This window comes from Canis lupus, chromosome 37 (assembly GCF_011100685.1).
Source record: "Canis lupus familiaris isolate Mischka breed German Shepherd chromosome 37, alternate assembly UU_Cfam_GSD_1.0, whole genome shotgun sequence".
Classification (NCBI taxonomy): domain Eukaryota; kingdom Metazoa; phylum Chordata; class Mammalia; order Carnivora; family Canidae; genus Canis; species Canis lupus.
Window position 1 is genome coordinate 7,101,676 of NC_049258.1, and position 23,599 is coordinate 7,125,274.

General features: G+C 41.0%; 1 protein-coding gene and 1 long non-coding RNA gene across 2 annotated transcripts in view; both read left to right on the top strand.

Moving 5' to 3' along the window:
* The first annotated feature begins 13,637 nt into the window (after positions 1-13,637).
* The window catches only part of PLCL1 (phospholipase C like 1 (inactive)), a 328,706-nt gene continuing 318,744 nt past the window's right edge, over positions 13,638-23,599 (top strand). The window contains exon 1 of the mRNA XM_038585268.1: positions 13,638-13,880. Within this exon, the coding sequence (XP_038441196.1) occupies positions 13,638-13,880 (243 nt within the window). The remainder of the gene's footprint in view (positions 13,881-23,599) is intronic.
* LOC111094367 overlaps positions 13,942-23,599 on the top strand; it is a 34,794-nt gene continuing 25,136 nt past the window's right edge. Inside the window, exons 1-3 of the long non-coding RNA XR_005385178.1 lie at positions 13,942-15,475; positions 16,374-16,463; positions 18,856-19,024. This is a non-coding gene — a long non-coding RNA (uncharacterized LOC111094367). The remainder of the gene's footprint in view (positions 15,476-16,373; positions 16,464-18,855; positions 19,025-23,599) is intronic.

Sequence of the window (23,599 nt, forward strand, 5' to 3'; positions counted from 1 at the left end):
GAAAATCATTAGTATGTCAAAGAGGCATATTTTGGGGTGACATATCCTGGTTTCCTTCAGATGCATGAGGTATTTTTGGGTACTATCATGACACCTCTTAATTCATTTTTCTCCCACCCATAGGCATCTTGGCAATGCTTCATGTTCTTAGTGCCCTCCTATCTATGATGTTTTAAACATCTTTGTGTAAATATTCTTTTAATTGTCACTTGTCCACTCCTCCAGCAACTATGTTGTTTTTGAGTAGTGGGCAATTATTGCCTTGGTACACTCTGATCTTTTGAATCTAAGAAAGGCTGCATGTAGTGTTACATGGATTACTCAATACATAAGGGTGTAGGGCCAAAGGAGCTAGCTGGGATGAAATCCAGCCCTTGCTGCTCCACTCATAGAACCATGTAGCCACAGGCCCCTCCATTCAAAGGGAGTGCTTTTTTTCTAATTCATAGAAAGATGCCGAATGGGCCAGTAGCAGCCCTGCCTAAACATAGCTCCTGTACTGTAAGATGGTGTCAAGAAACCCTGGTTTATATTCATCATGTTTTACTATCATATTCTCAGATATCACTAACTGCTTGACATTTGGAAAAATATTCACCTTGGTGAATTTTGGAAGTGGGTACCTTGGGAAACAGACTCTGAGATTTGCATGCAGAAATTTTGGGGAATCTGAGCTTGGGAAGAGTACCTGAGAAGAGTGAGGGAAGCAAGACTGGGCAGAAGAAATTGAATTGTGATTTTTGCAACAGAGTCTCAAAGTCTAGGATGACCTTCAGAGTTGTCCCTAGAGACCAGGGTCCCTTCCTCCAGCCATACCTGCTCCTTCCCCCATACTTTCTATCCTCATCCACCTATCTATAGACTTTGGGTGCAGGCTGCTCCCAGACAGGAGTCTGGACTTCGGACAAGATGACTCTCTTTGGTTGAGGCCAATTTCTGGAGAGGAACTTAGCTGAGAACAGCCCACACTCCCAGCATCTGGTGAAACAATGGCTTGGTCTTGAAAGGGGAATTGGGCCAACCACAGCATCTACAAAAGTGAGTTCATAACCATCAAATGACTTTTTCTCTACAATAGGATTAATTATTGAATTCAAATTAATTGAATTTAGTTTGCTTTTGATTGAAGGAAAACATGACAAAAACAGAACAACTCCAGGAAAAATTCAAACTTGTTTTTTTTTCTTAAAGAAGGCATCTCAGATTGCAGGAAGGGTGATCTCAGGAGCACAGATCTGGTAACTAAGATTGTGACACTAAAAGTTTAGGTTGCATGTTGTGTTTAATGATTGCAGGCTAGAGAACAACTTTCTTTTTTTCTTTTTTAAAGATTTTATTTATTTATTCATGAGACACACACACACACAGAGGCAGAGACATAGGCAGAGGGAGAAGCAGGCTCCATGCAGGGAGCCCGATGGGGGAGTTGATCCCAGGTCTCCAGGATCAGGCCCTGGGCTGAAGGCGGTGCTAAACCACTGAGCCACCTGGGCTGCCCAGAAAACAAATTTCTATGAGTTTGCCCTCTTTTGGTGCTATGCTCAAGAAAATATGCATATTGGTCATTATGGAGGAAATATAATTAAAATGCAAAATCTTTTCCCAACTCAGGAAACCTCTCCATGAGGGTAATAAAGACAGAAACCAGTTTCATCATTGAATAAGCATGGACTCTGTGGTGCACGTCACAGGCATTCCACTAAAATATTGCAAAGACAAAACAAAGAAAGGAGTCTCACCCACTTATATTGCCAAGTAGACACAACCTGTTACATCACACATAGATTAGTTCATTCTAATCTCACCTGGTGATTGTGGAGTCACCATCTTATTGGCTTTATAGAGAGGAAAAATAAATCTCATATCTTTATAAAAGGAGGTCGTTTTTCAAACTGGAGTAAGGCAAACATCAAAGTTAGGCTCTTCTTACTGAAACCAGGAAATAGGGGAACTATCTCCCTTGACGCTTTCATTTCAAAAAATGATTTTTTCCCCAAAATTTTATTTAAATTGTTAGTTAACATATAGTATAATATTCAGGAGTAGAATTTAGTGGTTCATCACTTACATATAACACCAAGTGCTCATCATAACAAGTGCCCTCCTTAACACCCATCACCCATTTAGCCCATCCCCTGCCCACCTCCCTCCATCAATCCTATTTGTTCACTATCATTAAGAGTCTCTTATGGTTTGCTTCCCCCCCCCTCTCTTTTTTTCCCTTCCCATATGTTCATCTGTTTTGTTTCCTAAATTCCACATAGGAGTGAAATCATACGGTATTTGTCTTTCTCTGACTGACTTATTTTGCTTAGCATAATACAGTCTAGCTCCATCCATGTGGTTGCAAATGGCAAGATTTCATTCATTTTTTTAAGGTTTTATTTATTTGACAGAGAGAGCAGAGCAGGGGGGAGGGACAGAGAGAGAGGGAGAAGCAGACTCCCCACTAAGCAGCGAACCCAACTTGAGGCTCCATCCCAGGACCCTGGGATCATGACCTGAGTGGGAGACAGAAGCTTAACTGGCTGAGCCACTCAGGCACCCCAGTTTCATTCTTTATGATGGTCAAGTAATATTCCATTCCATTCCAAGTAATATTGGGCACTTGGGCTCTTTCCATAGTTTGTCTATTGTTTTGTTTGTTTTTATTTATTTATTTTAAAGATTTTATTTATTCATGAGAGACAGAGAGAGAGAGAGAGGGAGAGACACAGGCAGAGGAAGATGAAGGCTCCCTGCGGGGAGCCCGACATGGGACTCAATCCTGGGACCCTGGGGTCACGCCCTGAGCCCAAGGCAGATGCTCAACCACTGAGCCACCCAGGCATCCCTGTTTGTTTGTTTTTAAAGTAGGTTCCATACCCAGTGTGGAGCCCAATATGGAGCTTGAACTCATGACCTTGAGATTGAGACCTGAGCTGAGATCAAGAGTTAGACTTAAAAAATTTTTTTTTAAATTTATTTGAGAGAGAGAGTGTGTGCACAAGCACATGAGAACATAGGAGCAAGGAGTGGGCTACAGGGAGGGGGAGAATCTCAAGCCAACTCCAAGCACAGCATGGAGCCTAACCTAGGTCATGATCTCACAACCCTGAGCTGAAATCAATTCTTAGGCACTTAGCCTACTGAACCACCTAGCTGTTCCTGGTTTGGCTGTTGTTGATAATGTTGCTATAAACATCAGAGTGCATGTACCCCTTCAAATCTGTATATTTGTATCCTTTGGGTAAATACCTAGTAGTACAATTGCTGGATTGTAGCTAAGTTCTATTTTTAACTTTTTGAGGAACCTCCATACTGTTTTCCCGAGTGGCTTCACTGGTTTGCATTCCCACCAACAGTGTAAGAGCATTTCCCTTTCACCATATCCTTGTGAACACCTCTTGTCTCCTTGTTAATTTTAGCCATTTTGACAGGTGTGAGGTGGTATGTCATTGTGGTTTTGATTTGTATTTCCCTGATGATGACTGATGTTGAGCCATCTGGATGTCTTATTTAGAAAAATGTCTGTTGATATCTTCTGCCCATTTCTTAACTGGATTATTTGATTTTTTGGGTGTTGGGTTTGATAAGGAAAAAGCTAGTTTTTGAAGAGACATTCCTAAGTTGTGAGACTGGCAAAGAGACCTACTTAGCCCTAAAGACTTATTTACATTTGAAAAGAACAGAGAAAGAAATTCTGGGGGTGGTCTGTTTAAGGTTGGATCTCCTTGAAGCACTGAAAAATTTGAGAAGCAACCAAAATTCAAAGTTATTATTTAAACATCTGGAGTAGGAAGAGAAGTGGAATAGCCAGAAAGGAAGCCAGGGATGTAAACAAGAGCCATGGCCACATGTGCCAAAAAGCCTAGACCCTATTCAGCTGGTACTGGGAAGCCAATAAAGCTTCATAGTGGGGAGTCAGACTTGTATTTTAGGTAAATCCTTCTAGCTATGATGTGAAGGGAGTATGAATATTAGAACATAATATGGTATCAGATCAGAAGAGATAACCCAGAAGTAGACTGAAATACATGTGAGAATTTAACATATGACAAGAGGGATAATTCAGTTCGGTAAGAAAAGATTAATGAAGAAAATAAAAGCGGCCCACCATCTTATTTTTTTAAAAATTTATATAAATGTATACACATATAAACTAAATTCAAAAATAAAGTATAGAAAGGCCAAATACTTTAATGTTAAAAAAAAGTCTTGCAAGAAAAGGTAGGAGATTACATGTAAAACCTAGAGGTCGGAAAGTATTCCTTTTCTTTTTTTTTTTTTTTTTTAAGGATTTTATCTATTTATCTAACAGAGAGAGGGAGAGAGAGAGCGTGAGTACACAAGCAGCAGAGTGGCAGGCAAAGAGACAGGGAGCAGCAGGCTGATATGGGCTCCATCCCAAGATTCTGGGATCGCCACCTGAGCCAAAGGCAGACGCCCAACCAACTGAGCTACCTAGGCGCCCCTTGGAAAGTAGAATAGATACCATAATGTCCATAAACAATAGTTTGGAAAAAATATTAAGGCTGATGACATAATAAGGATAACATCTATAATGTACTGGTTGGGTTCTCTTGAGAAGCATGTGGAATTAGAGGTGAAAGATTTATTGGAAGTAACACTAATGGAGGGAAAAGGGAGAAGCAGGATTGGGCAGGAGGAGTTCAGATACAGACTTGACAAAAACAGCAGGTGTAAAATATGTCTCCCCACCTCTTCTTTTTTAGTAAATCAAACAAAGACACACACACTTTCTCTACACATGTGCATGAACACACACATGATTGTACACTGAAGCTGAAGAACTGCTTTAACCTGGCAACTTAGGTTGTTAATTTGAGTTACCTTGAAAGGAGTGGGAGGGTTAATGTGGGTGGAGGAGGAAAGAAGTGTTCAAGACAAGTAAAAGAAAAAATTATACCAAAAGAAGCATGCATTGATCACATTTATGGTGTCATTTCTAAACCTAGCAAGAAAGGCAGAATCAGAGCCTTACATAAGCTTATAGGAAAGAAATAAATGAGAAACATATATCACAGAAATAGAAATAACTATACATAGTTTTTGAATATCCAAAAACATTTTTAGCTTTTACTAGTTTAGTAGATGCCAGGAATGTTTATTTGCTATATAAATCAAGTAGTATCTGGCCATATGGACCAACAACATGCTTGTAGAAAGCATAGAGCTTTCAGTAAACTTATGTATCTGTATCTGTTAGGAGAGGCTCGGTTATACTATAGTAACAGATGATCCCCAATCTGAGGGGTTTACCACAGAGGTTGCTTTTTTGCTCATGTTACACATCCATTGTAGATTGACTTGAGCTCTGCCTATGCCATTTTCACTTAGGATCTAGCTTCTATCTGATGACCAATTAATCCTGTGGCAGAGGAAAATGAGATCATGGCTAAGCATACACTGGCTCTTGAAGCTTCTGTTCATCTTTCATTGGATAAAGCAAATCACATGACTGACGCTGCTGTCAACCGATTGAGGCATAAACCCTTCCGCAGGGAGGATTAGTAAGCATCCCTTTGAGTATGAAGGTTGTCTTTAAAACAAAGAGTGTTAATGAAATATTTCCATGTGAGTCATACCTAATGGATATCATTAATGACTGGTGAGTAAGGAGAATTAATAAATAAGAGGAGTGCCTGGGTGGCTCAGTCAGTTGAGTGGCTCTTCATTTTGGCTGAGGTCATGGTCTCAGCATCCTGGGATTGAGCCCTGAGTTGGGCTCTGCTCTCAGTGGGGAATCTGCTGGAGGATTCTCCCTTTCCCTCTGCCCCTTCCCCGACTTGCCCACATGCTCACCCTCTCTCTTTCTAAAATGGATAAATCTTTAAAAGGGAGGGAGTCACCTGGGTGGCTCAGTTAAGTGTCTGCCTTCAGCTCAGGTCATGATCCTAGGGTCCTGGGATCACGTCCCAAATGGGGCTCCTTGCTCAGCAGGGAGTCTGCTTCTCCCTCTATCTCTGCCTGCCCCCCCCCCCATGCTCTCTCTCTCTCTCAAATAAATCTTTAAAAAAAAGATGAGAAGTAAGAAGAGTGCTTGGTTGGCTCAGTTGGAAGAGCATGCCACTCTTGATTTCAGGGTTGTAAATTCAAGCTCTACCTTTGGTGTAGAAATGATGCAAGAAAGAAAGAAAAGAAAAGAAAGAAATTTTAAGATGAGAAGTAAGAGAAAATACTTTTTCTAATGCTATTTTTTTCTCATCTACTGAGTGTACAGATAAGAAGTACTCCTTTTGATTTTAGTTTCAATTACAGATCACACATCATTCTTTACATTTTCAGTGAACAACAAAAACCTCTTTATTTTTAAAGATTTTATTTATTTATTTATTTATTTATTTATTTATTTATTTATTTATTTATGAGAGAGAAAGAGAGAGAGAAGGGAGGAACACAGGCAGAGGGAGAAGCAGGCTCCATGCAAGGATCCTGATGTGGGACTCAATCCTAGGTCTCCAGGATCACCCCCTGAGCCAAAGGCAGACGCCCAACCGCTGAGCCACCCAGGCATCCCAACAAAAACCTGTTTAATCCATATTTTGAAGATAGGAAAAATTATATGGAAAAGATAAGATTCTATTATATTCACATATTTTATTTTTCTGATGTTTAAAATTATAGCTGTATGTTTATGAGAAATATAACATCTATCAAAAATCAGAAAAACAGCCTTTCCTTTAGGTAGTTCAAAAATAATGATGTTTAGTTTTTTTCCCTAGAGTTTAAGTATAGCTCATAGTTTTTTTCCCTAGAGTTTAAGTATAGCTCATATATATCTTCCAAATAAACTCTATATGCAGTTATCAGTTTAGTTACTAAAATTTCATTTGGTTAGGAAAAAAATTTAAAGAAAGCTCTGTAACCTCTCATTACACTAAATGTAGTATTGTATAATATTTGTTGCTTATTTTCCTACTTCACAGTTTCAGTTAAATTTCAGTTCTTTGCTGCTGCTTAATATTTTAGGTGATTCCTGAAACATGCCTTTCTCCTCTCTAATCTTTCAAAAACAATTGTGACATCATCTGAACAGTTTCACCAGTACATTTTATATAGAGCAGAGAATGGCAAACATCCCAAGTACAGTTCAGCAGCTGTTGTTCCTCTACTATGGGTAAGGGAAGAAGCAGTCATATCCATGGTGACCTATATGAGTCAGTGAGGGTGGGAATGGGGGGATTCTCACAGGGGTTAATGACCAAGGAAATGCTAGAGATCCAGTTTTCACAAGACATTTGGCCTCAAATGGATTTTTTTAAAAGGATTCACTTTTATGGTTTTTCATTTTGTAAAGCTGACAAACTTGCATTGTGCTTAATGAAGGAGCTATGTCCCTGAAAACTTACTGGGAACTAAAAACACCTTGCAGAAGAGACCATACTTTATTCTCATGTTGTACTTTAATTTAGATTATGCATTACAATATTGTGTTTATTTAAATATTACACTCTGCTTCTTCCTCCCAAAAGATTTGAGGTAGAATGCAACACAAGCCTATCAGTAAGGTTAACAAACTAGATATAAGGCAGATACATCACAACCAAAGGGAATGCAGTAGGGAAAGAAATATGACTCATTTTCTTCCATGGGTCCTAAGAGGTTAAAAAAGCATTAATAAGCCTATGTCTTGGTATAAATTGGAGGAAAATTCCTACCACATGCAGATGAATTAGATTATATTTACTTCTGCATTGTAAATGTCAGGCATTGGGAATATGTTTCATTTGATGAGGTTGCTACTATAACTTCATACCTGGAAGAGATCCAAGTTGCCAAATAAAATAGAGAAAGAAGAGAAACAAGTTTTCATGTGGGTCTCACTGGTGCCATTCCAGTGGTAGGTTTCATAAATGCCTCTGTGGTTTTCTGCATTAGTGTGGACCATAATGATGCCATGAACTCCATCTTCCCAATCTATGTCAAAGTCCCTTAATACATAGAAAATAAATCAACACTGACTGCCTGTTTTATTTTATTATTATTATTATTTTTAACACTGCTTATTTTAGGGGTACCTGGGTGGCTCAGTTGGTTGAGTGTCTGCCTTTAGCCCAGGTCATGATCTCAGGTCCTGGGATCAGGCCCCGCATCAGGCTCTCTGCTTAGCAGGGAGTCTGCTGCTTCTTCTCCCTCTGTGATATCTCTTGCTCTCTCTTAAATTAATAAAAACAAAATCTTAGAAAAAACCTGCCTATTTAAAAAAGACATTTGCCTTGCACATACAGACTGTTCTTGAATGATTAGCCTGGGACTCCCAATCCTGTATCTTAGACTTAGAGTCCCAAGGGGGTAGTGTTAATGGACAGACACCCAGGTATCCTGCTCTCCTGCAGGTAGTAGAGGATTTACAACATGGGAAAGAAGCAGAAGTCTTCAGACACTGAAGAACATTGGCTGTAATTAAAGATTTCTTAAATGTATTCTCTTTCAGTACTTTGAAGATTTTTTTGACCTGGAGTTCTAGATCTGTTCTAAACAATTTGTAACTTCTCATTTTATAGGACCACTATCATGGTATGGATTACTTGTACTTTTAAATAAAATTAGTTGACTTTTGTGTTTTACTGAAACTTCCTACTTAATTGCTAACATAAGGGACAAAAGAATACCTTTGAAGAAAAAAAACTTGAATTTTAAGAGGGCATATTTAATTTTGCTTATTTTTTATTGAAGTCATTTTTTTAAAGGTTTTATTTATTCATTCATGAAAGACACACACACACACACACACAGAGAGAGAGAGAGAGAGAGAGAGGCAGAAACACAGGCAGAGGGAGAAGCAGGCTCCATGCAGGGAGCCCGATGTGGGACTCGATCTCGGGACTCCAGGATCACACCCTGGGCCAAAGGCAGGTGCTAAACCACTAAGCCACACAGGGACCCCTCCTGAATTCTTACATATTTATTCTACTCTAATATTTATACCACAAATTATCCTACAAATTGTTTTCCTGAACTAGCAATTGAAATGATTACAATGTGTATTGAGAGTGTTATGACTGAATGTAAGGATATATATGACTGAGTTGAAAACTGCCATACTCATGTTCAATGCATCTTTGAACTTATCAGGAGAACAGGCTTTTAACATCAAAATATTCTTTCTTACACATATGTGAACACAGGGATAAATCCATCAGCTCTACACTCCATCAAGATGACATAGAGGTAATGCGGATGTTAAAAGGAGAGGTGTTTATGCAGAATGTGGTCCTAGATCTGCAGGAGTGGCTCTTCAGAATAGGTGAAGTCTCCAGGACTTCATTGGACTTCCACCATAGGAGAGCCTCATGTGGCAGGAAGAGCACAAACTTTGAAGTCACTGACTGGGATATTCAGTCCTGGTGCCATCACTTCCTTTTGACTCTAACTCTAAGCAAGCTAATTGACCCTTTTGGTCCTTAGTTTCCTTATCTGTAAAGTGGAGAACAGAATACTTCATAGAGGATTATCTGGTATATAGAAAGCAGTTATCAGTTCTCTACCCTAACTCTGATTTTCTGGTAGTGAATGGAAAGTCTTAATATTTTCACAGATTCTTCTTAGGCCCAGGGTTCTAGGGTGACTTCCATGGGCTGGAAGAACTACATTGACATATCTGGCCATTGATTCTGGGCTAGGTATTTTCAGGTTTGCTGGACCTGGTTAGGTTCCCATCAGTTGTCTTTCAGTGTAATTCTCAATTTCAAGTTACTCCAATATATAGGCGTCCTTCTACTTTTGCAGTTGCTTGCTTTGGGTCTGCTCTGATTTCTGCCCTAGGAAAGAATTCTAGAATCCCAGAAGATGAGAAGTCCTATAGTGTAGGCAGTGACAGAGTCACTTAAAAAAAAATCAGTTTTAGGGGATCCCTGGGTGGCGCAGCGGTTTAGCGCCTGCCTTTGGCCCAGGGCGCGATCCTGGAGACCCGGGATTGAGTCCCACATCGGACTCCCGGTGCATGGAGCCTGCTTCTCCCTCCTCCTGTGTCTCTGCCTCTCTCTCATCTCTCTCTGTGTGACTATCATAAAAAAAAAAATCAGTTTAAAAAAAATTTAGTCAGGGGATTACAAAGGTGAATACTCTGTTCCTAAGTATTTATCGAGCACCTACTTTGTGCCAGGCATGCCTCTGGAAGCTGGAGATAAAGCAATGAACAGGTTTTTGCACATGGAGATTACATTCTCCATTTTAGTGAAGCAGAGATAGGAGGTCAGTATGATAGAATATATAAGTTAAACAATTCCATGGGGAGGATAGTTTATTCATGGGGATAAAATCCTATGAGAAAGCAAAACAATAACATGAATAAAATGGTATGGTTGAAGGAGCAACTTGAGATTTGTGGTAGTGACATTTGAACTAGTAATTCATTACTCTTATTCACATCCCTTCCCCTTCTTCCTACTGCAGCTTCCAATTTGTCAGTCAAGTATTGCTGCCTTATTTGGTGAGAGGTTGAGAGGCAAGAATTGGGGTGATATTAATTTAGAAAGGGGGGATTATTAATGGAGGGGTAGGAATGTGCCTATGGCTGCTGACTTAACCAAATCTGGTTAAACCTTTATGTCCTGGGCGTGGGGCCAGAGTAGAATCTGTCCCCAGTTAGGAGCAGATTCAATGGGTGGCTCTTTTTTCTTTTTAACTGCAAATATGAATATCAGGAAAAGCCTACTGAGCTTATGCTAGAAGACAATAGTATGAAAGACTTGTTAGATTAGGACCCAACTATTTTCTCAAAGCAGAATGAATTATATAATAGCCTTTATGAACAGATGCTCACAACAAAGGATTTAGTACGAGGTGTGTGTGTGTGTGTGTGTGTGTGTGTGTGTGTGAGAGAGAGAGAGAGAGAGAGAGAGAGAAGCTAAGACTGTGTGTGTGTGTGTGTGTTTGCCTTCACACGAGGGGGAGAGAAAAGCCTGCCAAGGGACAGAAGAGATAAAAGTTCAACTGGATAGCATCTAGTTGAAACAAAAAATTTTGTGCACTTACATGCTATATTTTTTTGGCAGCTTCTTCCTCTTCTTTTTGCTTCTTCTTTTTTGAAGATCACTTACCTTAAATGTTAGTAAGGTGACACTAATTTTAATACTTTAAAAAATTATCAGAATTGTATATACAAACCTGTAAGATGGGATGTCTTTGTAGATGATATTAACAATATTCTAGAACACGATAATGAGTAAGATAACTGCCATTTACATTTCTTGGAGGACAACCCAAGGATGGAATTTTTATGAGGGTAACAAAGAAAAATGAAGCTCTGAAAGTAAACATATAAAGACAAAAGTAAAATATAGAAATAGTTGAATATTAAAGAAAAAATGATAGCCTACAATAGGTTATATTTGTGAGGATAGCAAGTAAAGATATTTCCTGTAGGGATCCCTGGGTGGCGCAGCGGTTTGGCGCCTGCCTTTGGCCCAGGGCGCGATCCTGGAGACCTGGGATCGAATCCCACGTCGGGCTCCCGGTGCATGGAGCCTGTTTCTCCCTCTGCCTGTGTCTCTGCCTCTCTCTGTCTCTGTGTCTGTCATGAATAAATAAATAAAACCTTTAAAAAAAAAAAAAAGATATTTCCTGTACAAGAGGTAAAGATTCCCTGAACTAATGGAAATGAAGGACATGTATGGTTGTTTTAAGTCTGGGGGCCCTTTTACTTTCTTCTGCGAGTAATAAAGGCAGATCACTTGAAAAGGAAACTTTGAGTTTCCCTTCCTGTCTTTTACCTATGAGAGAAGAGAGCATTTATTATTACAGATGCAGTTCTTAGAATCTCACTAGAGGGTGGTGTTGGTTCTAAAACCAGAGGTTGCTAATCTACAGTACATTCATTACAGGGCTGCATTCAATAACAAAAGGTAAACTTGAGCTTTCTGAGTTTTACCTACAGGTAACATCAAGGCCGAAACCCCCCCAAGGGCCTTATCCTTTCTTCCATGCTTGCCACCTCAGAGGAGAGAGATAAAGTAGCTGAGATTACAGGAGGAGTTAGTGGCGGGTTCTAATTTGAGCTCCTGCACTAAGTAGTAGACAAGAAACCAAAGCTTCCCAGGCCTTTCTCTCATTTGTAAATGATGCCCTAGATGCCCTAGATGATCCCTAAATCTTTTTGCGTCTCTGAAATTAAAACAAATTCTGAGTTTAAAAGGCTGAAGATTTCTGATGTTCTTGGCCCAAAGGAGCAGGTATCATCTCAAATTATCAAATTATTACTAATTAAAATATAATTTAATCTTATAAGTAAGGTTTAATATAGATTCGGGTATTAAAAAGCCTTTAAACTCAGTCATCATCCTCTGTCCTCCTAGAGAACCCCAGAGCCATCCTTTTTTTTAATATCTACCTGAGTACGCTGTGATACTGCATTATCCAAAGATCTCCCTCTTCTTGGTTTAGTAACTTGCTGGAATGGAGCAAAATACGTTTACATAGGATTATCTAGAGAAAGGGGGTTGAACCATTATCACATAGGGATGTTTTAGGATAGAAACTAACTTCTCCGCCTCATCCTGTACTTAACCAACTTCCATCATATGTTTGCTCTGCTAGGAGTCACTCTCCAGAGGGATTTATTTTAAGTTGGTTTAGTTGTCTGTTACCCTCGCCTCTTTTATCTGATTCCCTTTCCTTGTTCCGTTCATTCACACTGCAGAGTGAACCGAAGATGGTCATTTTATGAAACCCGACTCGAAATGATTCGACTCCATGGCCCCAGGAAGCCCTGGATTATCTCTACATGGACTTGACCTCAAAGGGTAGGCGCGAGAGCCTGCAAACCCCCGATGGTGCGAAGCTGCGCCCTGTGGCCTCAGACACGTTGACAGTTGGGGCTCGACACCCCGTCCCTCCAAATTGCTTTGCCTGGCCCACGGTTTCCCGCCCCCGCCCCCGGATTTGGGTGCCCCCTCGGGCTCCTCCCGAACAGCCGGACTTCCCCGAGTGCGCACGGAGCGCCGCGCGCGCTCGCCCCTCCGCTCGGTCCACGAGCCGCGCTGGGCCGGCTCCCGCCCGCGGAGCACATCCTTCCCTGCCCCGCGCCCGGGCACACCCCTTGGCGGTGGGGATTGGTCGGGCCGACCCCTCCTCGGCGGCGCCGGGCTCCTAAGAGGCTCAGACGCCTGCCAATCCCCACGGGCTGTCAAAACAAGTCTAGCCCCCGCCCCCCGTCACAACAGAGCGGAGCGGAGGCCGCCGCACTTCCTGGGGCCGCGGCTCCCGTCCGCGGGCAGGTGGCGGGGCGCGGGGCGCGGGGCGCGGGGCGCGGGGCGCGGGGGGCCGGCCTCCGAGGCCGCGGGGCCGGGCGCCGGTGCCTTTTGTCTGGCGCAGAGCGGGCGCTCGCCCCGCGCGCCCGCCCCTCCCTCTCCTTTCCGCTGCCGCCCGCCGGCGCTCGCGTCTCCTTCCCGGTTCCCGCCGCCGCGCCCCCGCGCCCCCGCGCCCCCGCGCCCCCGCGCCCCCGCGGACCGCCGGCCTCCCGGCCCCGAGCGATGCCGCCTCTGCGCAAAGTTGCCGCCGCCGCCGCCGCCGCCGCCGCGGGGCGCTGAGCGGAGTCCGGCGGGGCCGCCTGCGGGCGAGGAGCGCGGGGCGCCCGGGGCTGGACTCCGCGGCGGGGCGTGTGCCGCCCGCCCCGGAGAGCGCGGCCGCCGGCCATGGCCCAGGGCGCGGCGGGCAGGGAGGGTCCCGCGCCGCCCGACGCGGCCGGGGGCGAAGACGACCCCCGAGGGGGCCCGGACGCCGCCTGCGGGGAAGGCGTGGCTGCGGCCGCCGGGGGCCGCTGGAGGGACCGCCGCAGCGGGGTCGCCCTGCCCGGCGCTGCGGGGGCCGCGGCTGACAGCGAGGCGGGCCTCCTGGAGGCGGCGCGCGCGACCCCCCGGCGCAGCAGCATCATCAAGGTGAGTGAGGCCGAGCCGCGGGAGCCGGGCTGCGGGGGCCCACGGCGCGGGGACCGGCGCGGGATGCGCGGGGCCCGGGGGCATCCATCGCCGGCTCCGCAGTGTCCCCCCCGCCCCCCGCTCTCGCCAAACCTTCCTTCCTTCCCCGCCCGGAGGTTCCCAGACCCAGCTCTGGGCCGGGAGAAGCAGAAGTCACTTTTTCTCCCCCGCCCCTGACAGCAGAGGAAAAGTTCCGCTCTGCGTCTTCGCGTTTTGATGGATGCTTTCCCTCATTTTCTCTGAAAGCTTCACTAAGCCGTTGGCGGAAGGAGGAAGGAAGGATTCAGTGTAAATGCTGACCACGGGGTGATTGTGCCCCGCTCCCCAGAGGAAGGGTAGCTGCCCCCCACCGCCGGGCCCCTCCCCCCAGCGCAGTCAAGGAAATGCACGGTTTACCCGCAGACCGACCCACCCGAACAGCCCCCTCCCCAAGCCAGAATAACCCTCTAGACGCAGAAGGTCCCGAAATCCGGAGAAGTGTGAACTTTCCCGGCAGACAGTTTTCAGGGGACCCTCCGGCCCGGTGAAGAGCGACGGTGGAGGATAGTTTCTGCAGCGCAGAAGGCGCCGGCGGAAAGCAGTCGGTGCCCCAAGCAGCATCCCAGGTCTTTGTGGTTGCCATGCATGCGGGGAGAATGCTTCCCCACCCCTCAACCACCGGACAAGATTTCTCCTCGTCTGCTTGGCGAGAAACTTGTAAGCCTTTTCTTTCCCTTATCTCTTTCTGCCTTCCTTCCACTTGGGGCTTGCTTCCTGTTTGAGATCTCATCTTTGGGGTGCATGACATGTGGTAAGGTATCCTGGAAGTCAGAACTCGCCCACAGGCGTTGGAAAAGGGCCTCTTAACATAAACGAATGTGAGTAATCATGTGCATATGAGATTAAAGTTGACTTGGGTAGTCAGCATGAAACTGTATATATGGGTGTGTGTGTATGTATGCGTGTGTGTATCTAGACAGCCAAAGATGATACTGAAAGATGGGCTTGAAACTACTTACTACTTTCAATTTACTTGGTGTGCCTATACATTCAAGACCCTTGCTCAAGGTGAAGCTGTGTAACAAGCCTCATAATGCATGTCTCTTTCTCAAGCTCAAACTCCCCTTGGCAGTGTGGGAAGACTGTGCCCACAGTACATCCACCCAGCTCCAAGTACTGTCTAGGCTTTTCCCCAACACTGACACATGGAAGTTTAAAACCAACAGGAAGATTTCTATATAAAAAGAAGAGTGGGTGGTAGTTGCAAATGACTTGTAGTAGTTTTTGTTATTTTGTGCCTTTAGATGATGTGAAAAGGAGTGTGCTATTCTGGGTGTGAATTTGGATAAAAAGGAAATGATCATTTTTTCTTCTTTTAACCCACAGGTCAGAAAGCATATTATTTTGAAACTTAAAAAAACAGCACAATTAAGAAACAATTATATTTTGGACTCTAAGATATTGATACTACCTGAGGTCCTGTGTGCGTGAAAACAAACACAGCAAGATAATTTAAAATATACCATCATAAAAAGCAGTGGGCTCTATACTGTTGTAAAAAATAAAAGTAACAGAGTGTAAGGAATATACAAATTCTTGCAACTAACTTTGCAATTTTTATTTATTTATTATTTTTTAAAGATTTTATTTATTTTTTCATTCATGAGAAACACACACACACACACACACACACACACACACACCCACAGAGGCAGAGACACAGGCAGAGGGTGAAGCAGGCTCCATGCAGGGAGCCCGATGCAGGATTTGATCCCAGGTCTCCAGGGCAGCGCTAACCGGCTGAGCCACGGGGGGCTGTCCTAAATTTGCAATTTTTAAATTGCATTATGTGCTGGTTTATATTCTCGAAAGGGCCCTTGCTGAGTAATTGTGCCTCTATTGTTTTAAAGTTTATTTTTGTGGCAAAAAAGGAGGCAACAGATTATCAGCTTGATCTCTCCCCATCTGATAGTAAAATAAGCATGTAATAAATGGCCTTTATAATGAAAGGTACTAGAAAATGACCAAATTGTTATTATTTTAAATTAGATTTTATTGAAAAAGTAATATAAGCAAATGATAAAAAAACTGTCGCAAGGGAGCATGAAAGGAAGACTCCCAGCTACTCCACACTCCCACTTACATAGTCCACCCCCATAGCTGTTAACACTTTAAGTATCCCTCCAGAAATATTCCATGCATATGAAAGCATATATATCTGTATATATATCTATGGTGAGCTATTGATGTTCTTGATTTATTTATTTATTTATTTTTGTTCTTGATTTATATAATAAAATTTTAACTTAAGTTTACAGGCCTCATATTTTCAAATTTGTTCCAAATGTTTTTTGATTCCTAGTGGGTTGTTCAAATCATTGTGATATGTCAGCTAATCTTTAGGAATAACCTGGAAGGTCATTGATGGGCATGGGTCCTTAGGGTCTGTTTTTAGAGGCCTTCATTCCCTTCCAGTGAGGAAAGAAGCAGGAGATGGGGTTCTGTTCCACACCACCTCTGACATCAAGGACCTTTCTGTGGACATCTTCAATCTGCTGCCCCATGGTTAGTCTACTCTAGCAAAATAAAAAGGAGAGTCTCTAAAAAGGTGTAGATCATATAAGAAATATGTAGCACCTGTTCTATATTGAAAGAAAAATGCCTTCTTCCGAGTTTGGCCAAAGATTCTTTTTATTTGCATTAAAACATACACAGAAAAGAAAGGCTTTAGTACATTTTATGTTAATCAAACTATTAAATGCTGTTCCAAATAGCCTTAGTATAGTGATAATTCATATTCATGATCATAACTGTGAGCCACTGAAAGATTGTGAAATCATCAAATATTATTTTCAGCTCAATTTAAGGTATTACTTCTATTCTAATTATTTTACTGCTAATTCTCTATTAACTTGAATATTAGACAAATCAGAATAGTCCATTCCTCTATCATGCCAGGAAACATATCTTGTATATTAATAAAAGAAATGTCTTATATATTAATAAAAAGGATGTTTTCAGTAAATTTGCCCTCTAATTTGTGAAAACATGATTTTAGTTGAGAAAACAATTTTCTTCTGAGCTAATGAAAACAATAACAATGTTTATCTTTACACATCTTTGTAAGGTCTTCTTTCTACTATAGTTGTGTTTCTTCCCTTATATGCCAGGTCCTAGGTTTTAAAAAATTTAATAGGAGACTTCAACTAGCTTTTCTGGGGATCCCTGGGTGGCTTAGCGGTTTGGCGCCTGCCTTTGGCCCAGGGCGCGATGCTGGAGTCCCGGGATCGAGTCCCACATCGGGCTCTCAGCGTGGAGCCTGCTTCTCCCTCCTGTGTCTCTGCCTCTGTCTCTCTCTCTATGTCTATCATAAATAAATAAATAAATCTTCAAAAAAAATAAACTAGGATTTCTTTAATCCATCATTTTTTTTCCCTGTGTTTTTCCATGTGATTATTTTTGATAGCGTTGACACTGATAAATGCTGCATATTTTTGGTAAGTGCATTGTTGTATACCACAATATTGCAATAGACTGCATCTTAATTGCTTCTTGATGACTTGTGGTTTAAAATGACAAGTTACTTACATGCAAGACTGATAACATCTAACAATTATGTACTATTCTGCATATGAATATATTTCTGTTTAAGAGATTAGACCATTTTTCTACCTAATATTTGGTGTCAACCTTATAGGTTTAAAATATTTAACACTTTAGATTGTAGTTTATGGCTTTTTAACTCTGTAATGTTTTGGAAATTGGAAGCAGTGTAGCTCATTCCATATACTAGATAATGGGAACTGGGGTACAAACATGTTTTCAGAATAGCAGTTGATTTTTCCTCCATTATATGCAACATATTGAAGGGTTCTACTTTTTGCTTTCAATTCTACTTAAGTATGAATTCTCTAGAAGAAATCATCATTTGGGTCTCATGGACATAAGTGTGTGGGATAAAGATGGGAGCTGGGAACGAGGTGCCAATACCTGCACTGAAGCAGCTAAAGTAATCGTTTTGGGGTGTTTTTTTCTGTCATTATTTTATGTCATGGGCAATTCTCAAAACAACACTTTGTCATGTTTGTTATGGGGCTGGTGGAGTGTGTTTCTGAGCCAAAACTTCGAAGATATGTCTTGAGTACCTGTTGACACATGTCAACATTATGATTGTCTTCAGCAGGCAAGATGAATTGTATTCATATTTATCAAGTACCATTTACTATGAGTCAGGCGCTAAACTAGGAGTTTTTATACATTATGTCACTTAATCCTCACAGTAAACCCTCTATAGGATTCATACCCACGTTGCTTAACGCCAGAACTTGTGCTCTTATGCTCTCAGAGGAAGGAAGTCCACAATCCGTGAATACTTTCAATTCACAATCTATGAATACAGTATGAACATTTAAGAGAGTGATGGAAGAGTCTGATTCTTGGGCCCTATGGCTTGGGGGAGAAATTATCCTTTCTTTGCTACCATACTTCCCAACCCAGAACACCTCAAAAAAGATGGCTCCAGGAATGGATGGCAAACCTTTCTGTCTTTGGTCATTTTGTGAGGCCAGCACTGTATTTTAAAAGGCAGAGCAATTTGGCAGATGTCCTATTTGTCATCAATAAATGGAGGCCACATCTGTTGTTTTACGCCAGACCACTTCTCCCATGCCCCTATATATAGTCAGGTTTGTGAGGGAGTGTATTCTCTTTTAGACTGATAGAGAAAGGGAAAAAATACCTGGGGCATAGGAATCTGTAGTATTCTAGGAGAGTGATGAAATGGGGAGTTGGAGCTCTGAAAGTATTTTGTATGACAGTTGTGAAGGGTAACTAAGTATGATTGAAAAATAAAAATTTTAGACACACTTTAAGTTAAATAGGCTTCTGTAAATTGGCTTGGGAATTAATCAACATTGATAGACTTTTTTTTTTCTTTTTTTTTTTTTTTTGCCTGTAGAAATATGTGTTAAAAGTTCCAAGTAGCCAAATTATGGAAATGTGTGTTAAAAGTTCTCAAATAACCAAATTATGGATAAATTTTGGAAAAACATCCTGATTGCACAGTGGAGCTGGCCAGCCTTTACAATGAATATGCCCTGGTGCCTTCAGTTGGGGGTGTTCCTAAGGTATGATTCAGCTATATAAATAGCGTTGAACTTCTTAGTTTGATCTGGTTTATTATCCCAGCAACTTCAGTCACAGTGTTTACTTTCTCTGAAATTGCCATAGAAACATGGACACATTTCACTTTAGAAGTGGTTGCCTTTCATTGTGGTGCCTTTCTGATCTGATTTCTTATAATACCTCTTAAGAGCATTAGGAATAAATTTTAGATAAAGAGCTTTGTCCTATTTTGATGAAAGATTTTAGAAGCACCTGCCAGTTAGTGTTTGCTATTGCTATCAGAATTTACACTATTTGTTTTCTTTCTTGGAAAATGTTTTAAGTTTCAAAAAGTGTAAGCTAATGACATAGGCATTGAGAAGTGACGTATACATTGCAATTTAGACTAAATAGTTTTTTTCTCAGCCTTTTTCATTTTATAGTAAAGAAATTAGTAATTAAATTTTGTACTGTAAAATGTCAATTGAACACAATTGCCAGATAACACTTCAGGCACAGCAGGGTGTTATGAAAAAACATTCAGAAAACCCAACCTTACCTTTAGTGCGAATGAACAAATAATCCATTATTGCTTCTAGGTGGTGCTGGAGCAAGTGGTCAGGCAGTGGAACAGGGAGTAGCTCAGTCTGCTCTGCTCCTCCATCACTTTTGTTCAGCTTGAATAACTGTGAACATTAAACATAATTCATTTTCAGGAGCAATGTCCAAACTGATATATATCAGTTTCAAGTATTATATATATATATATATATATATATATATATATATATATATATGATTGTACATTAAAACATGCCAACTTAAAATGACTAAACAGGGGATCCTTGAGTGGCTCAGTGGTTTAGTGCCTGCCTTTGGCCCAGGGCGTGATCCTGGATTCCCGGGATCGAGTGCCACGTGGGGATCGGCATGGAGTCTGCTTCTCCCTCTGCCTGTGTCTCTGCCCCTCTCTCTCTCTCTCTCTCCCTCTCTCTCTGTGTCTATCATGAATGAATAAATAAATAAAATCTTTAAAAATAAATAAATAAGATGACTAAACAGCAGTAAGAGGCAGGAGAAACTTTGTGTTTGTCGATGGGGTCTCAGCACCAGTAAATGAACCATTGGTAATTAGATGGGAAAGGAGAAAAATTTGAACTTTCTATCTAAATTGAAAATAGGAAATCAGTAAACCTTATTATAGTGAAACCCATAAGTTCTATAAAATCTTATATTTTGATAAGTGTTTTTAATAATGTCAAAATGGTTTATTTGTAGTTTTATTGAATCTTATTTATCTCTGTATCCCAGTTCCTATAATAGAGTATAATAGACAAAATTTATTGTGATTATTGAGTATGCTAAAGTGATAATGAAAATTAGCACTAGTCAACTTCTATAACAATAATTTTTTGTCTTATTTTTAGTTGTCACCAACCGTACTGTGTATTTCAGCTAACACTTGATGACAATAAAATCATAGTATGGCAAAATATTGGAATAGTTTCTTGGATTTAAAATCAAATTTGATTTGTCATTTTATTTGTAACATCTTATGTGGGTGGGTTTAAGAGAGATATAATCTAGTTTATTTTCAACCATACCATTTTAACTCACTTCATTAATAATTAATCTAGCATTACTTTGAGAAAAGTGAGATTATACATGGTGAATAGAAAGGAATCATTATATTATCATTAACACTACAGGAAGAAGAAAGGCAGTTTAAATTTGAAGACAGTACAGTCCCTCTAAAGCAAAACAAAACAACCTAAAAATCAAAGTATTTTAGAAAGTATGCTTAGTTTCCAAAGATCTCTTAATTCATATTTGTAAATTTACAAGAGTGTATAGCGATTACAGGCAAGGATGTTGTGTTTTTCCTTAACAATACAACTTTGTATTCGAAGTATTAAAACATCCTTGAAAGATGATATCTGCTTTGTTAATTTCTTTCATACAGACCTGTTCAAGAGCCCTTTAAAGGATGCTGTCTGTATTAAACTAAGCATGGGCAATATGCATAAGTTGGCGAACTTGTATTATTGTGTGGTACAATGCAATGGTTAGAAATGATTGTGAGATTGTACACAGAACACCTTCTCTGTGAGGTGTTGAGGGAGATAAATGCACAAAGAAGGCAAAAGAGACAATACCAAGATTTCAAGGCAGAACTCTAAGACATTGAACCGGATCATCTTGTCGGGGCTTGCCCCTAAGATACAAGTGATTTCAGATAGCCTGTGTGCTGAAAATCCACACCCCACATCCCAGATCTGACAGTCAATGATGAGGTTGGGCTGCTCAGGAGCACAACTCTTAGGGCCAGAGTCAGCAGTGGGAGAATGTGTTCCCTCTGAAGCCTCACTTGAGTCAGGCTGGGTTAGGGTTGCGCTCAGAAATAGGGCATCAGTGTTGGAAGAACAAGTGCAAACTGCACTGTTCTGATCCCCTTCGTGTCAGTCCTTGTTGTTGGATTCAGGGCAGAGACAGGACACCACGGTATGTACACTCTGACCTTTCTCTCCTTTGAAAGCTTCACTTCCATAAAACATAGTCTGTCATAGTCCTGGGACTTGCAGTTTTCTTAATTATCACGACTAATTTTTGGAGGAGGAGGTAAGGGAGGAGGGCATAGGAGTTCGTGCTCCCCCTAGGGGTTGACGGGTAAGATGCAAAGACCTCTTCAGCATTTGGTGAGCTGTTTTGAAATATTTTATTTTTTAAAGATTTTATTTATTTATTCATGAGGAACACACACACAGAGAGAGGCAGAGCTACAGGCAGAGAGAGAGAGAGGGAGAACCAGGCTCCATGCAGGGAGCCCGACGTGGGACTCGATCCTGGGTCTCCAGGATCAGGCCCTGGGCTGAAGGTGGCGCTAAACCGCTGAGCCACTTGGGCTGCCCTTGAAATATTTTGGAATGATCGACTCTATGCTATAATTAACTATTACGTATTTAGAAATTTTATTAATAATTAAATATATTTGCTTTTACATTTAATCTAATAGATAAAACATCTTGAAGAGATTTTCCTATAGAGATATTTTCTTTATAATATTAGCAAAAGCTTTTATAACTTCTATTATAGTCTGACATTCTAAGCACTTAATGTGTGTTAAACTTAGTCAAACCTCACAATAACGATGAGAGGGGTGTTTTTTATTATTATCTCCATTTTTATAGATGGAGAGATAAGTGACATGCCCAAGGTCACATAGTTAGCAAATGGCCAAGCTAAGAAATAGACTCAAATAGTCTAGCTCTAAAGGTTGCTTTAATCTTTATGTTATTCATCCTCTTAAATAATACTGATTTAATCCTCAGCCACTGGGGATGGAATGGGAGACATTTTATGCTTACCTTGAAAACTAAGTTTAGCTGGCAAATCTAAAGAAGTGATTCTGAAGATAGTTTTGGGAGGCTCTTAAGGATTATTTGAATCATTTTTTTGAGTACCTTTTTAAACTTCCGTAACCTTTCATGTGAAATACCTTTACTTGACTTTACATTAGTATTGTGCTCCACCTTACCTTGAGAGGAGTGGAATTCCTATTAGCATTTTACTCTTTGACCAGAATTAGCATCTTTATCACGAGACAGAGTTTATGATCCAACTTTGTTATGAATTACACAGGCTAAGGATGGATTGTTACTTAATCACTGCAACTTGATATCATTTATTTTATAGTTTGATAGTTTTGTCTTCTAGCATCAATAAATCAATAAGGAATATTTGAGTTTCTAACTCAAAGAAGTTGCAATTTTGTTAAGTGGTAGTGTATATGATGTTGTATGATTGAGATTTCCTTCCAATTACATTTGAAGTAAGTATAGTTCCTCACACATAGGAGAAGCTTGGCAAATATTTGTGGAATTCCATTAAACTGAAAGTCTGTGTAATCATGTAATTTGGGGGAGGGTTTAGAAATTCCAAAGTCAATATGTGGGAAATTCAAATACATGATTATGTCAAGAAATTACTGTGCTTATGGCTGCTTATTGTGTTAAAGGTAATGAGTCTATTTTGCTGTTTAGAGATCTAGTACAATGACCAGTTGGTACCCAGAGGTTTGTCCCCATCACTTGGAAACTGGCTAGATATTAAAAGCATAGTCAGCTCTTTTGTTGAAGCACTCATATGTTAGCGTTTATTATTTATCCACAGTTAAATTATTATTTTTAAAGGTTTCATTTATTTATTTATTTATTTGAGAGAGAGAGAGAAAGCACAAAGTGGGAGGAAGGAGCAGAGGGAGAAGGACAAGCAGACTCCACACTGAATGTGGAGCCCAATGTAGGGCTCAATCCCAAGACCCTAAAATCATGACCTGAGCTGAAATCAAGATTTGGCTGCTTAACAGACTGAGCCACCCAGGTGCCCTGGTGTCTTTTATTGAAAAGACATTGGCCTTTGGCTTTTTCTTTCTCTTTCTTTCTCTTTCTTTTTCAGTTGCAGCATTTGCACTGTAAGATAATTTGTCATGCTCTCTTAAAGTGAATTTTTTTTGTAAGAAAAAAATTAGGCTTTCCCCAAACACCTGAAACTTAAAAGAAATATTTTTCCTATACTTTCTCTTGTTCAGTAAGTATAGG